General features: G+C 40.5%; 1 protein-coding gene across 1 annotated transcript in view; it reads right to left on the bottom strand.

Moving 5' to 3' along the window:
- Positions 1 to 13,173, bottom strand: part of Prkdc (protein kinase, DNA-activated, catalytic polypeptide) — a 188,415-nt gene that overhangs the window by 156,685 nt on the left and 18,557 nt on the right. Inside the window, exons 12-21 of the mRNA XM_023717692.1 lie at positions 12,613 to 12,777; positions 11,403 to 11,571; positions 11,055 to 11,104; positions 10,223 to 10,348; positions 8,714 to 8,863; positions 6,993 to 7,108; positions 6,481 to 6,640; positions 5,415 to 5,501; positions 4,683 to 4,802; positions 3,765 to 3,924 (exon numbers count right to left, since the gene is read on the bottom strand). Of these exons, the coding sequence (XP_023573460.1) occupies positions 3,765 to 3,924; positions 4,683 to 4,802; positions 5,415 to 5,501; positions 6,481 to 6,640; positions 6,993 to 7,108; positions 8,714 to 8,863; positions 10,223 to 10,348; positions 11,055 to 11,104; positions 11,403 to 11,571; positions 12,613 to 12,777 (1,303 nt within the window). The remainder of the gene's footprint in view (positions 1 to 3,764; positions 3,925 to 4,682; positions 4,803 to 5,414; positions 5,502 to 6,480; positions 6,641 to 6,992; positions 7,109 to 8,713; positions 8,864 to 10,222; positions 10,349 to 11,054; positions 11,105 to 11,402; positions 11,572 to 12,612; positions 12,778 to 13,173) is intronic.

The raw sequence follows: 13,173 nt of genomic DNA, 5'->3' as shown, positions 1-13,173 counted from the left end.
TGTGTGTTCCTAAAAGTACATTGAGACAAATGAATAATATGTCAGTGAAATTGAAGCTAGATAAGGAGAAATTGTCTAGCTAGAGGAATACAGAAAAGTTTTTTTTTTTTTTATTTAAAGAGAGGACTATCAAGTGATTTTATTTTATTTTATTTTTTGGCGGAACCGGGGATTGAACTCAGATCCTTGCGTTTGCCAGTCAAGCGTTTATCCTACTGAGCCATCTCCCCTACCAGTAGTTTTAGGTCCTAACAGTTTAAATTGTAGAACTCAAAATATAAGGTGTACATGTTATCCATGTGCCTGTAGATAAGAAAGGCCTTTACTTCTCATTTTCTTCTTCTGTAATTTAGGACAGGGTCTACAAGGTCTCCAGGGTCTCACTACATACATCAGACTTGTGGAGATTCTTCTGTTTCAGCCTCCCAAGTGTGGGCATTACAGACATGCGCCACCATGACCAGTCTCAGTCACTATCTCATTGAACCCCAGCTGCTGCGCTCGGCCTGGGCAGACACTTTAGTCTGCTAAGAACGTCTCATTCTTATGTAACATTCTTCTACACATCGAGGATACATTAGGTCCTTTCAGTAGACAGAATTACATTATATGCTGGGTGTTAATAATAGATTATAATGTCTCTTAAAGGAGCTGGGCATGGTGGTACAGGACTTGGGAGACTGAGGTAGTCTGGACTACATAGTAAGTTCAAGGCCAGCCTGAATTACATAGAGAGACCTTGTCTCAAAAGCCAACAAACAAACAAAATTATTAATAATTTTGCTGTAGGGGCTGGTGAGATGGCTCAGTGGTCTAAAGCACCTACTTAGACAAGCTTAGCAAAGCGCAGGGACCGCGGTTCAATCCCCCAGCACCACATGCCAGCCAGCCCCGCCCCCTGGTAGGCTGAGCTGGCCACACACACACACACACACATAAACAAATAAAAATAAATAAATAAAAATAATTTTGCTGTGATAATTCCTCTTTAACTCTTTAAATACTTCCTTGCTTTCTAGATGCTCCAGAAAAAAAAAAAAAAAAACATTCTAGGTTCATGGTGCTATTTTCCCAAATCTAAGCAGTACTGCTACCAAGCAATACTGGTTCCTTTTCATAGAAAAAGACATTAACAAGCCATGACCCAGATTCCAGACTGGTTCATTACTATTTATTTTTAAAGACAGTTGTCACTATGTATTCCAGACTAGCCTTCACTGTACTACATAGCCCAGGCTGGGCTTAAGCTTGTAGTTATCCTCCTGCCTCAGCCTCCTGTGCGCTGGGATTGTAGGCCTGAGCTACCAACACCTGGCCTTGGCTTATTACTATGCAGGTGTCTCCACTCCCAGTAAACAGCACTAGAATAAATGCATACACAAAGGTGCTACACACATGTACTTGTGTCTTTCCACATTTATTCGTATGTATCTTATATGTACTCATATATAACTGTGTAGAGTGGGCAGAGAGAGAAAGGGGACAAGAGCAAGCGCAGAGGAAAGTGGGTAAGTGCACATGGCTCCACCCACCTCCAACCCAAAGCCACAAACTTCACTCGCTTTGTCTTTCTGTACTGTAGCTTCCCTTCTTCAACACTGGGAAGCCCAGCTTCCACCACCCTCAACGTGTTTATCTGTTCAACCCCCTACCTGTAATCAAACGACCCCAAGTGTCTCCTCCCCATGCCTGGATCCCGCACCCCACTCAGCTACTGAACATGTGAGGAGCCCCCTCCTGCTTGCGCTGGCTGTCCCTTGAGGGATCCCTCCTCACACTCCTTCAAAGACCACAGCACCCCTCTGTCCACACCCACCTTCTCTGCACCACCCCAAAGGCCCTAGGACTGAATCGTAAGAAAATGAAAGGGGACCTCAAATGACTGATTCACTAAAGGAAAACCAGAAAGTTTACAACTACAGACACATGGGGCATGCACATGCTGACAGAGTAGTCAAAGCAGACGTGAGCAGTAACAGGATCAACTACTGCCATGTGCCTGGAGAGGACCCAGCATCAGTTTGGAGTCACGGCCTGGATCTCACCACAAGGAAACATCAGGCATCAGAAAAATCCACAGCGAAGGACATTCTGCCAATAACCTTCAAAAATGTCAAGGTTGTAAGAGCTCAGCTTAGAAAATATACAGAATCATGACAAGTAAGTGTAATGTGTGGTCCTAGACTAGATTCTGGACCAGGAAAAATACAGCTAACTACTGAAGTAATGGGACAAGTACAAAATCTTCCCAAAGCACAAATGGGAAGAATACACATGTACACTATGTTCTCTGATTTGATAATGACACTGTGGTTATATAAAGGAAGGCCTAGGGCTGGGATGAGTCTGAACTGTGTAGGAAGAACCTGTATCAAATAACTAAAAAAAAATTTTTTAAGTTAAAAAAAATAAGGTCTAGGGCCAGGGATGTAGCTCAGTGGCACAGCACCTGCCCGACAAAAGTGAAGTCCTGAGTTCAATTCCTGGTACCAAAAGAAAAACGTCAATGCTCTTAAGAAATACACAATGAAGTACCGAGGTGTAAACTTTCATAGAGTTTATACACACACACACACACACACACACACACACACACACATACAAAGGTATACACACAAAGTCAGATATTAATAGCTGATAAAGGATTGATCAAAAAGTCATGTATGAGCATGTACTCCATCTTAGCCAGAAACCCAAGACGTGATTCATGTATAAATACAAACACACATATCACACACTACGCAAAAGGAAAGCCCATGTATGAGGACGCAAATGATACAAAACCTTAACCCCTAGAGAAACAGAACAGGACATACAAGCCCTTTTCACTCTTAACGTAAGTGCACATCAAATAAAGTTACTAAAACTAGTAACATATATTTTTCTTTATTTCATTTTACCTATGCTGTTTTATCATTGAAAGGTCTACAGCACACATCTATTAGCTGATCCTTTCCTTCAAAACATTGCCGAAACCTTCCCTATTAATCCAAAACACACAACTTTTAATGAGTTAAATAAATTAAATTCAAACCAGCACATAAAAGCACTATAATTCTTATCACATATATTCATCTTTAAACTCAGTCTATAAATTTTACATGATATACTCAAACAGCAACAACTTACATCAATTTTAAAAGCCTGAGTAAATTATCAAGATAAGCTAGTAGTTTTTTCTCTCTAACTGTTACTACTATTTACATAAAGTTTCCAAAATCCTAACTCTTTCTTCATAAGCTCCACATGTGCACTCAGGATGTCAAAGGAGCTGATCCAGTGAATGAAACCTATCCTACAACTTTCACTTGATGTGTCCAATCCAACAGCATTTGACAGTAATTTATATGGGTTAAACTTCAAAAATTGATCACCTGACTTCTACTTTGAGGAAGGTACAATTCTTGCCAACACTTCAGCATCTTTCTTGCAGCTAAATCCTTTTGCTTGGATCTAAGAACATCTCTTTTCATCCTGGTTTATGTACGTTAGTTACTGTTGACTCTAAATACTACTTTGCTTGATTAGTAGTATTTTTGTCCAAGTGATTTTTTTCTTTGAATCTTGTCCTAAACCAATTTGCTCCACAACGACTTAATCTTTTAGTTCTTCAACTATACTGAGATGAACTGGGGGAGATTACAAAAATACTGAACATATTTCAAAATCAGGTACAAATTTTCAGAAGTTGTACAAGCAGTCCTACTCAGGCACCATGGTACTATTGTAATTACAATACAAATCCCAATTCCCTTGAACCTTACCTGATAAGGTGGAAGTCTTCAGGTACCCATCGAGGCAGGGAAGAATGTCTTTGTAATAAGGCTGAATTACATTCTTGCGGATGTACAGTGACCATTCTTTGAGGGCATTCAGACCTGCTTCTGCCAGCGGGGTATAGCTCAGGCCCAACTTGAAAGCCATCTACATGTGTCAGCACAAAGACAGTAAGTTGAAACACGGGAATTTAAGACCACCAAATGTAGCAAAGAACTGTTTTCTAACTAACATACCCTCTCATTTCTGAACCCCAAACTCTGCTGAAGTGGACAAAGTTCAGGTCACCCAGAGGAAAACAGGCAGAACCAGTGCCCAGGGCTTGGTTTACTGCAGACCTCCAACGTATGCAATCCTTAGTTCTCCTATCATCCTGAAAAGGCAGCTCAGAGGCGCCATGTCAGGTATCTCGCGCCTGACATGGGATAAAAAGCGGTAGAAGCACAGGCTAAGCCAGGCGTGCCCGCGGGTACAGGCTGACTGCCAGGACAGCATTTGGATCCTTGAGCACGTTTTGCGAAGCAGGGTCTTGCTATGTAGTTCAAGCAGGCCTTGAACCCACTCTCAGGCCCAGGCTGGTTCTGACCTCACAGGCAGCCTCCCGCCTCAGCTTCCTCGGTGCGATCACAGTGTGTGCCACCACACCTGGCTTGCATGTTCTTTTTTTTTAAATTTATTTATTTTATTTATTTGTGTGTGTGTGGCCAGCTCAGCCCACCAGGGGGCGGGGCTGGCTGGCATGTGGTGCTGGGGATTGAACCGAGGTCCTTGTGTTTTGCTTAGCTTAGCTTGTTCTAAGTAGGTGCTCTAGACCACTGAGCCATCTCACCAGCCCCATGGCTTGCATGTTCTTTAGGGGACGTAATTTTGAGGAAAGATTAGTTTGCTTGAGAAGATGCACCTACCTGCAATGCAGGGACGTAAGCTTTCAAGTCGAGTTCAATGATGTCATGCGGCAGGGACAGAACAAAGGTCAAGCAGGAAGCCAAAAGTTCATCCTTATACTGCTTCATTTTAACTGAGACCTTCACAAGGAAGAAGTTAGTTCTGAGGAGCTGAAGGAAGTCTACCATTCGAAAATCAATTAAAGTGTACTCATGCTATTTTCAAATATGAAAAATAAGCACGTAGCCTTTAACAATGACCACATTCACTCACCGACTAGGCACTGAATTCCAAAAAGTTAACTTGTAGTATATATTTCTCTTATGAGAAAAAACTAAAGAATGTGCTTAATTTTTTTTTTTGGGGGGGGGCCAGATTTTTGAGACATGGCTTTGCTATGCAGTTCAGGCTCACTGTGAACTCACTACACAGTCCAGGCTGTCCTCGAAGCCATGGCAATCCTCCTGCCTCAGCCTCCTGAGCACTAGGGTTACAGGCATGCACTACCACACCTGGTGGAATTAATGTATTAATTTTTGAGTTGTCAAGAGAACTCACAGAACTTTTGAAGCACAGTATGCCTTATATTAGTTTTGGGGTTTTTTTCATATTAGTTTTTTAAGACCTTATTCTCAATCTGGATTTAGCAAAACAATTTTTAATTAGATCACTTACAATCACTAGGTATTTTTCATTATACATTCATTTAAAAATCACACATGATATACTATGATAAATCACTTGAAGTTTACCTCTTTGCCAAATTTTGCAAATAAAGCAAAGCAAGCATACTTTTCTGGGTCCTCAGGAGAGTGTTTCAAACTCTTTGGACTAACTCCCTGTCAAAAAATAGCAAAATTAGTACAGTGGACAAGAATCAATCAATTCCATATCGTAATCTGGCAGTTCTCAACTTTTCCCCAAAGGGTAAATTCATTTCTTTTTACCAAAACTCTAATGGAGACTGAAGGGGACACTAGGGTTTAAGGGTGTTTCCAAGCACAAGCCAGTCAGGAATAGAGCAAGGAGGACAGGAGGTGGAAGTCTGCTGAAAGGCTGCGGTGGGACAGGGCTGAAGCCGTTCCTCCTCCCCCTGCCCCTCCCCCTGCCGCTCCCCCTCTCCCTTCTCCTCCTCCTCCCGCTCCGTCTTCCAGTGAGAGGTGGCTATGTGCTGAGAGACCTATCGCCCTGTAATTACCCAGGCAGGCTCCTCCAGGAACCAAATGAAGCTTCAGGGATGGGGACGCTACTTCAGTCATTCTCAAAACTCACTATGAACCAGGGTCATGTGGGATGGCTTGTAGTACAGATCCCTAAGCACTGTTCCCAACTACTTTAATTAGGTAAATCTAGAGGACGTGACTTCCTAAGTAAGGTTCATGCTGCTGGTCATCTTATATAATTAACCAAGTGCTTGCAAATTTGAGCAGAAAATGCTGGGTTTTTTAAAGAGTCACCCAACTGACACATATCAGTGAGAGTGTGTGTATACGTATGTGTGTGTTTTATGTGTTATACTAGGGATTAAGCCAGGGGCATTTGACCACTATGTCCCCAGCCCTGTTGATTGTAAGGCAAAGTCTTACTGAGTTGTCCAGGCTGGCTCAAATTTGTGACCTCCTCCCTCAACCTGTTGAGTAGCTGAGATTACAAATGTGTGCCACCATGCCCAGGGGTGCATACTTTAAGAATATGATTGTGATAAAATTAACATTGCATTTACCTTAATCACATATTTTATAACTCAATTTATAAAGTCTCACAGCCCCAAAAGCACAAGAATTTCCCACATCCTTAACACGTCCAAAAAAGACTTACCTCAAAATATTTCATTTTCTTGGCATTTTTCACTGCAATGGAAAGCAATTTGTAGAAGCCACTGACGAGGGGCAACCGTGTGGACTGTAAAATCAACTCATATGCAAACGAGTACACCCACGGTTCGAAGAATCTGACTTGCTTCTCAGGAAGAATCTCTCTGTAAAAATGAAACAAATATTTAAGGTACAAATTTCTCTATTAATTTTTATTCAACCTTAAGATTATTTAAAAATTTATTGACTACAATTTCATTATGTAATATTTTTAGGGATCCTAACAGTGCTAAATATATCTATATTCCTTTTTTCCTTACCTAAGGACCATTTAATTCTCTTTAAAAAAAGGACAACAAAGTAAACTAAGCTGGTATGCTCAGATATATTTTAAAGTTTAGACAAGTAATTTTAAAGTCTTATTTTTTCATTTCTTACATTATTATGAGGTTACAATCTCTTATAGCTAACAGCTGATAATTTCTAATCTTTAATAATAAAAATTTTACAAAATACCTGCAAAACTCCACCAGGTTAATGAAAGCTGAAAAATCTTTAGGTTTAGCAGGAAGCAAGTTAGCAGCTGGATCTGAAGTCGGGATCACCCAAACATGAGCAGTCTCGTTTCCATCCTTAAAAATTAATTATAGCACACATTGTACCACTCGGTTACACAGTTCTCAACCAACAACCTCCCCTTACTGCTACGAGAAAGAAGGCAAGAGTAAGAAGAGCAAAGGCAGGTCCTGAGGAGCTCACACCCCGAGAAGAGTGAGGCGGCCTGAAGCAGCAGTGGATCAAAGGACTCTCGGGGTGACGAGGAGGGGGACAAGCATACAGGGGGGTCATAGCTTTAAAAAGCTATAATGACAGTAACAAGAAAGGCAAATGGAAAACAATGATTTCAGGAAAGCGTCTGATACTCAGTTTTAAACTCATTAAGATTATTCACAAATCTGTTACCAAACACAATTTGTGCAAATTCAATTCTAATGTTAGAAAGCTAGCTGAAGGGGAGCCAGTCCTACAAAGGACTGGAGACCAGGTATACCGGAGACCTCAGAGGACCCGCAGGGCTGGGGCAAGAAGGGCAGCAGCAGGGAACGAGGCCCCGGCAATGAGGAACATGTGAGCTAGAATGCAGGCGGTCCCAGAAAGCCCGGTCAGTGAGGTGTTTCCTTTGAATGAAACTATTCTAGGCATACACAAAGTACACACACTGGTGCTCCTACCACCCGGCGCGAAACACAGCACGACAACTACAATGATGCCAATGTGGCAATGCTTCCCACGGATTCCCGTACTGATCCTTCCCATGTCCTCCCATGAGTCTTACCTAACTTCAGGACTGCACTGAAAGTATATATACATGCATCCTAATGAGCACAGTCTATCTGCTCTAAAACAAACAAAAACACAACTCCGCTCAAGCACAAACTACATGCTTTCTACTGAAACCTCCTGCCTTTTTTTTTTTTTTTTTTTTTTTTTCAGGGACCCGGTACTCAACCCACGTTCGTAGTGATCCTCCTGATTTCTGCCGCCCAAGTACTGGGATTACAGGCATGCACCACCATGCCCGGACTCCATCGCTGGCTCAGCGCACCCAGGGGCGGGCCCGCATCGAACCCTCGCCCCTGCACTTACCTAAGCAAGCGCTTCGGCCACTGAGCTATACCGGCAGCCCTGAAGCCTCCTGCCTTTAAACCCAGCCTCATTCCTCTTAGTATTTTTCTCCTCAAACAAAAGCAGGGCAGCTCTGAGCTGACAGTTTTAAGCCAGGACTGACATCTCTCATCCAACTAAGAAAACTGGGTACAGAAGAAGGGAGGGCACTTCTTTTCTACTTATTATTTGTACACTGCTATCTCAAGAACACATTTAATTCTTCAGCGTTTCCCTAACAAGCAAGTAGAACCTCAGCTTCCCTATCCTACTATAAAAAGTAAACTTGTATATGAGATCTGACCCTTTACCATGGCTATGGGAATGAGAAACAAACCCATCAATTATTTTTTAAAATTATTTTTACACATTAAACATATAAATTATTTTGAATGACCCATTAATAACATTTTCTATACATTAGGCTATATCCAATAGAAAAGCAATAGCACATAATAATCCCCCGAAAGCAATTTTCTTCAACCCCTAAGATTTACCATTAAAAAGATGCAAAACAAAAATAACAATAAAAAATAAAAAGATGCAAAATTACTACTGATAAAATTTCTAACCTCTTGTTCCCCAGTCTGCTTTACTAGTGTAAGATCCAATTTCTCCACAATCTTCAGCACAGATTTCATAAATTCATCATAGAGTAAACGATTCAGACTTTGAAGAGAGGAATTCACAAAGAGAAATGTTTCATCGGCTAAAATAAAATCCTTTAGGTAAAGAAAAATAAAAAAATAACCTTCAAGATCTTGTATAGAAAAATATTACTATATTTTATAAACACACACACACACACACACACACACACACGAGGAGCTATTACAGAACAAAGGATGTTTCCATCCCAATAGTAAGCTGCAGATGTATCTAGATGCTTTCAAATTTGACACTCTCAGGGTGGAGGAGATGGTTCAGTGGAATAAGCGCTTCCCTGGCAAGCGCAAGGACCTGAGTTCAATCCCTGGTTCAGCAAAAAAAAGAAAAAACTTGACACTCCCAACCCAAATCATCACGACAGTATCTTTCCAGTCTGATGACTGATCTAGTCATGTAACTAACACTTTATACAGAACTGAATGAAAAGATTTCAATCAAGCACTATAAATGCACTCATCCCAATTTCTGCGTGTGAGGCATAAATGTACAAATGTAAATGATATATATTTGTGCTGTCTTTTGTATGTATAAAATTACACACATGTGGATAAATACATGTGCATATATGAATGTGTACACATATACATACAAATGGGTATGTCCAGCCTCAGAAGAGATTTAAATGTACAACCTTGCACTTCTATACAAGTGAAGCTGTGGGCCACAGAGACAGCTCAGTGATCTAAGCGTTTGCCCAGGCTGTTAATGTTTCACCAAAGTGTATATTACAATATTATCCATTACTAGGCTTAAAGTAAAAACTAAAACGTCTTGTAGAAACATGGTAGGCATTATTTGAGCTTTAATAAGATTCTAATATAAGTGAATTCTAAATTAAAGTAAATAATAGCTGTTCACTGACTCCTTTCCTTCCTTCTAAATCAAATGGATTTATCTTAATTTTTAGCAAATGAAAGAGGACTCCTTGGCGTACACAAGGCTGAGCTCAGTCCTCGCACTGCAGGAACAGGGCAGGCTAAGGGAAGCTCTTTACTGCGATTATACTTCTCGTTATCTAAGAGGCTGAACTCAGCATCAAGTACAGAGGGCCAGGAGATGGCTCAGTAGAATAAGCGCTTCCTTGGCAAGTGCAAGAGTTTGAGTTCAATCCCCGGTTCCGGGGGGAAAAAAAAAAAAGCATCAAGTACCATACCCTGTTACATAAAGCTAAAAGTGAGGATTCAGCTACAGTAATAAATTCTAAAAGAGCTCTTCTCATTTTTTTTTCTAGTCTCACTTGAACTCTCTTGACTTACACTCTAATTTTTTTTTAGTGATAAGTTTTTTAAAAAGATTTTTGGAAATCAGCAAAATATAACTTTGAAATAAGTAAGTCTTGCGTCTACAACTATGGAGATTTTTCAATAACGACAGTAACTGGGTACTTTTGGGTTTCAAATGATAAACATTACCATCATTTGGTCACAGGTCAGGAGTTGTCTGAAAAGATCCACATAGTCCTTGTACGTGGGCACTTTCCATTTGCCAGCCCGAACTTCCCCCAAGGCCCGCTGGTCCTCAGATTCAGACTCAGCACCCTGGCCAGGAAGACAACACGCCAGCGTTAACTGCCGGACCCAGAGGCCAGCGGTGCCACCAGACATGGCGGACTTCCAGAGTGTTCTAAACGGAACAGCAACTAGCAGGAGACTACACAGCTAGACTGAGGAAGTCATTATATTATAAAGCACAATAAAACGAAAGCAAGAAAAAAAAAGATTCCTCTGTAAGCAAAATCAAGTTATTTCAACATAGTATGAGCCAGATAAGCTATAAATCATTCATTCCTATCTTACATGTTTCGATCTCTCATCTCCTCCTACTTTTATTACTTCCAATAACTAAGATATGCCTCTATAATATTCCTTCTTGTTTTACCCTTGAGTCTCAAGAAAGAATTGTTTCCCCCCTTATTTCTCAATTTCAGGTAGCCTGCAGTTCAGGCTGGCCTCCAACTCCAGTGAACCTCTTGCTTCAGCCTCCCAAGCACTGGATTACAGCTGGGCACCCCCACGGCCAGCAATCTTTTTTATAAAAACATATACAACAGTTAAATTGTGCTCTAGGATATTTTTATACCTCAGGAGAAGTGTATTCACTTAACACAACACATGTCTTCAAATGTAACACATGGCTAATAAGTAAGAAGGGACTTTTACGTTTATACATCATAAAACTTACTCAGCAGTGTTTCTAACTTTCAGTAATAAAAATCTAGTTTTTAAAAATTAACTCAGAATTTACCTTTTGAAGGATCACTGGTTTCGAACATATTCTGATTAAACCCTGATGCACTAAAAAAAAAAAAAAAAAAAAAAGACAGCAAAACCAGTCAATATAAACAATAATCACTAGAACTTTAATTCTCAATTGTTTTACTAAATTTGTTAGTATCTTTGGTTTTAAAATATGAATTGCTATGATTTAGAAGCTAAAGGTTAATAAAAGGATTGTGATTCACCAAATTGTAGTTCTTTAAAAGGCATTAAAGACACAAAAGAATCTGGCAGCCAGTTTTCTTTACCTATATCAAGTAAGAATAACCATCTATTATTAATCATCATAGAAAAAGAAAAACAGATGCAAACTTACCTACAGCACTCACACAATTCCAGAGAACTGGTCCTTTTTCTGCGAGGGCTAAGAAGACTTTCACTATAGCTTTACAACAGACTGACTGCATTTTGGGGCTGTACTGTGGGAAATTGTCTATCTGCACCACCATGAGATGTTCTAGAACTGGAGTGTACACCTCAGGAACCTTCCAGAAACAAGGACAAACCAAAAGTCAGAGAAAAGGATAATACAAATAGTTGAAGTAAATGCAAATGAATTAGTCATATACTCAATAAATCCATAACAGGGATTGTTTTCTATTCTACCAAGCTTAACTATAGTTGGGATTGCCTTAAAAAAAAAAAAGTAAAACTTGCCTAAATGATACCTGAGGTGAAATTCTATACCAAGCGGCGATAGTTTACTTTTTACAAAGATGAAAAGAATGACAAATACATTCTCTTGCTATGGACAACACAAACTCAAGTTTCTGGGACCGGGGAGATAGCTCAGTAAAATAAGCGTTTGCCTGGTAAACACAAGGATCTGAATTCAACCCTGGTACCACAAAAAAAAAAAAAAAAAAAAAAAAAAAAAAAAAAAAAAGAAGAAAGAAAAAATCAAGTTTCATGATACTTCCATTGACACATAAATGACACATGCGTGTCTACTCATTTAAAATATCACTTCCGCCACAGCAACCATTGAAGAACAATAGCCATAGCCCTCCGCTATCCCATAGCCGTGGACCTCAACAAGGGCCACAAGGTGACTAAGAATGTGAGCAAACCGAGGCACAGCCGCCGCCGCGGACGTCTCACCAAACACACCAAGTTTATGCAGGACATGATCTGGGAGGTGTGTGGCTTCGCCCCCTAGGAGCGGCGCGCCATGGAGCTGCTCGAGGTCTCCAAGGACAAGCGAGCCTTCAAGTTCATCAAGAAAAGGGCAGCGACGCACATCCGCGCCAAGAGGAAGTGTGAGGAGCTGAGCAACATGCTGGCCGCCATGAGGAAGGCAGCTGCCAAGAAGGACTGAGCCCCTCTGGAATATAGCTTTGCAGAAAGTTAAAAAAATAAAAATTAAAAAAAATATATATATATGTGTGTGTATATGTGTATATATATATATATATAATATCATGTTGACCACAATGGTGCCTACACTAAATCCATGATGTGATTTACAAAATTATTTAAAGAAATGAAATTAAACACTTAAAGTTCAGCTTAACTGATCCACTTACCGTGTCCAGGTAAAGCAGGACACTTGCGATGGACTGGAGGAAACTTGGCATCTGATAAACATGGTCATCAATGGTGTCCATCTGGGCGAGGAACATCTGCTTGCAGCGCTGAATGAGCTCAACGTACATGAAGTCAACATCTTTTGCATTTATAACCTTGCAGGGCTTTAGGACAAGTCAAAGAGAACACTTTATCAAGCTGATCAATGGCAAAACAAAAGTACTTACAATGTATTGGTCAAAGTCATGTGATTACAGACTAAATATTAGCTATTTACATTCTTATTTTATGGCATATAAAATTAGTAAAATCTTTTAAATATTTTTGTAGTAATCTGTAATCACACTGTAAACGTTTACTCATACGCAGAACAGTTTCTGATAACTGCTTTCTAGGCACGGTGCAGATGGCAGGCATCCACCATGCCGTCTCTGCCCATATGCAGCTGGCCACCCAGGGACGCCATTCTCAAGTTGGGTGTGTGGTGCACACCTATGACCCTGGCACTTGGAAGGCTGCAGCAGGATTCCTGGGTGAATGGGCTCCTTGGGCTACGTAGT

This window comes from Octodon degus, unplaced genomic scaffold (genome assembly GCF_000260255.1).
Source record: "Octodon degus isolate 3935 unplaced genomic scaffold, OctDeg1.0 scaffold00054, whole genome shotgun sequence".
NCBI classification, from domain to species: Eukaryota; Metazoa; Chordata; class Mammalia; order Rodentia; family Octodontidae; genus Octodon; species Octodon degus.
This window is presented reverse-complemented; position numbering and strand designations above follow the sequence as displayed.